At 40.6% G+C, this 3,484-nt stretch overlaps 1 protein-coding gene across 1 annotated transcript; it reads right to left on the reverse strand.

The window, feature by feature from the left end:
- Positions 1–2,024: 2,024 nt before the first annotated feature.
- On the reverse strand, positions 2,025–2,668 carry LOC125829105 (uncharacterized). The gene is made up of 2 exons (XM_049508374.1): positions 2,481–2,668; positions 2,025–2,328 (listed from the first exon to the last, which is right to left on the reverse strand). Exons 1-2 carry the CDS (start codon positions 2,666–2,668, stop codon positions 2,025–2,027), a joined length of 492 nt encoding a protein of 163 aa, XP_049364331.1.
- Between the last annotated feature and the right edge of the window lie 816 nt (positions 2,669–3,484).

Raw genomic sequence — 3,484 nt, forward strand, 5'->3', positions numbered from 1 at the left:
GGACCACGGTGTGTTGACCTGCCCGTGGTGGGGAGTTGGACTCCACCAGCCCCATAAGTCAGACCATGGGACCCTTCACGAGCCGTGGGGGCATCCGTGAAGCTTAACCAGTAGACCCTCAGACTTAAGCCAAGCCTAACCCTTAGAACCCCACGCCTAAGTGAGGACCACGGGGACCTTCACAGTTCGTGGTTCTCCACACGGTTCGTGGGAGGGTCCGTAGAAGCCTAGCCAGTGGACCCCAAATCATGAGCCACTAGACCTCAACCCAAGTGAGGACCACGAGGACCTTCACGATCCGTGGTCCATCACACGGGCCGTGGTAAGGCTCGTGAGACAAACCCTCAGATCAGTAGTCACTAGACCACAGACCACGATCGGTCCCACGGTCCGTGGTCTCTTTCACGGTCCATGGAAGAGGCCATGGTCAGCCCCATATGGAATTTAAGTCATGGGTCTTTTGGTCTTTTCCTAGTTCGTTGAACCACTAAATTACGTCATTTTTACCCTAAACTACGTGGTTTTGGTTAGTTTTAGCCTAGAAAGATAACTAGAACTTACCTAAATTAGAGCTTTCATGAAAACTTAGCAAATTGGAGCGAGAAAGGAAAAAAGAAGTCAAGAACCCTAATTCAAGAGTGCAACAAGGTGCCATCAGTTCCAGCCCCGAAATCAAAAGATTCCTTCGTGGATTTCATCACTAGGTATATGGGATTTCACTAGTGGATTCCTTTCACCCATTAGGTCCCTAAAATTCAGTCAAATTCTTAATTCCCTATTAATAACTAAACCTAGGGTTTCTAGAACTTCAGCAGATTATTATGAATGAGTTATTTAAATGTTCCAAATCAGAGTATCATGTGATTACTTGATTTCTAGCATAAATTTTAGAACCCTAGCTATGTAGTTCTTTAGTTCTTGAATTACAGATGCTAGATTAAATATTTCAGTATTTCAGATATATACATGCCTCAGTTTTGAATGTGTGAGTATCTGTATATTAATATGCATTCTTAGTTTGCATGTCAGTTTTGAGCTATCTAGTATATTACATAAATTCAGTCTTAATGTGTTAATCTTTTAAACTATTGGGAGTAGCATAATACCGTGTTGGACTAGGGTCAGTAATCCATATAGTCCCAGAACTACGAGCCACGTAGGTTGTAAGTCCTCTCTGTGGGCATCATTTTAGTGATCACGCCAGAATGCGTCTACACCTTTGGCCGGGTGTATTGGGTCCTCTCTATGGGGCATATTCATCGGACTCCACATTTATCTCATGTGGTTTTATTATAGGTTATTAGTAGCTCCCACAGTTCAGTCAAACTCCATTGCGTTGATCAAATTTCAGTACAGTCAATATTCAGTCTTAGTATGTTATAAATTTGGTTATTTCATTCAGTTACTTCAGCATTCAGTATCTATATCATGTTCATTTTATATCCTTGCTTTATTGCTTGTTCAGTTATATGTTATTTCAACTTTACTCTATCCTGCATGCTCAGTACCTTTCAAGTGCTGACGCATACTCTATGCTACATCTTCTCATGATGTAGGTTGAGGTTCTCAACTTCCAGATCACGCATAGATCATTTCCCGATCTCTAGCTCAGCTACAGTCCGCATTCTCCGAGAACAATAATCATGTTATTTACTTCAGTATTTCAGTGTTTTAGTTTTAGTTTTTCTAGATTTAGCTGGGGCATGTCCCAACACTTCTAGTCAATTAGAGGCCATTATCAAACATAGTTAGATTCAGCTTAGTCTTTGAGTTTTATATTTCTCTTGTAGTAAACTCTCAGATTTGATATATTTAGTTTTAGAATGGGTATTCCCCATCATTTCAGACTTACTTATGATTAGCTTCCGCATCAGTTATTATTATTCTTAATATGCTCATGTCATGCCAACATGGTTGGCTTAGGGTCACTTGTGATCCTAGGTCCCGCGTCTGCATCTCGGGGGTAGCTCGGGGAGTGACACATGACTTCATATCGGCCTCGACCTCCCAAGTTGCACCCTCAACTAACTGATTCCTCCAAAGAAAGCATCTTCCTTATTTCTTAACTTCTTAACTTTCCGGTCCAAAATCTCAACCGAAACTTCTTCATAAGAAAGATTCTTCTTAACTCCCAAACATTCCAAGGGAACAATGTATATTGGATCTCCAACACATTTCTTCAACAAGGAGACATGGAAAACCAGATGAATCGATGCCAAATCATTAGGCAAATCAAGTTCAGAAGAAAATTCACCAAAACACTTCAAAATCTGATACGAGCCCACATAACGGGGAGTAAGCTTCTTTTTCTTTCCGAACCTCATCACCCTGTCATGGGTGAGATTTTCAACTAAACCCAATCATGAACATCAAACTCAAGGTCTCTCCTTCTAACATCGGCATAGGACTTTTGTTGACTTTGAGCTGTTTTCAACCTTTCTCTAATAAGATGAACTTTCTCCATAGCCTCATTTACCAACTCAGGACCTATCAAGGCAAATTCACCAACTTCAAACCAACATATAGGATATCTACACCTCCTACCATAAAGAGCCTCAAATGGAGCCACACCAATGTTGGAATGATAGTTATTGTTGTAAGAAAGCTCAATCAAAGGCAACTGATCATCCCTATTACCCTTATAGTCAATCACACAAGTTCTCAACATATCTTACAAAGTTTGGATAATACATTTTGCTTTCCCATCAATTTGTGGATGAAAGGTCGTACTAAGCTTAACACGAGTACCAAGACCCTTTGAAAGATTTCCAAATCTGAAAGGTAAATTGGGTACCACGATCAGAGATAATGGATAAGGGCACTCCATGTAACCTAACCATTCCTCTCAAGTACAACTTAGCATAGTCCTCCACCGAATAAGAAATACTGATGGGGATGAAATGAGCCGATTTCATCATACGATTCATAATAATCCAAATCGAGTCATGTTGTCACCGAGTGCGGGGTAAACAACCAACAATAAAGTCCATATTCAAATCTTCCCACCTCTAAGTAGGAATAATAATATCTTGGGATAAACCTCCCGACTTTTGATGCTCAACTTTCACTTGATGAAAATTAGGACACTTAGCCACAAATTTTGCAATATCCTTTTTCATCCCATTCCACCAATAGACCTCCCGCAAGTCATAGTATATTTTGGTGGCTCCTGGGTGAATGGAATATTGAGAACTATGGGATTCTAACACAATCTACTCCCTCAAACATCAACATTGGGAACACACACACAACCTTGAGACCAAAGTACACCATCTCCCCTTAAGGAGAAAGTGTCAATGGATTTCTTAAGCACCGCTTTCTTTAATTTGACCAAATTCGGATCAAGACCTTGCTTGGCTTTTACATTTGACATGAAAGACTGAACCATAACACCGCCCTTGGTGGAATCAACCAGCCGAACACCCAATCAGGCTAATCTATGAACATCTTGAACCAACTCTTTCTTACAATCCTCAATATGAGT

Source organism: Solanum verrucosum, unplaced genomic scaffold (assembly GCF_900185275.1).
Source record: "Solanum verrucosum unplaced genomic scaffold, falcon-dt-bn FXZP01000007.1, whole genome shotgun sequence".
In the NCBI taxonomy this organism is placed as follows: domain Eukaryota; kingdom Viridiplantae; phylum Streptophyta; class Magnoliopsida; order Solanales; family Solanaceae; genus Solanum; species Solanum verrucosum.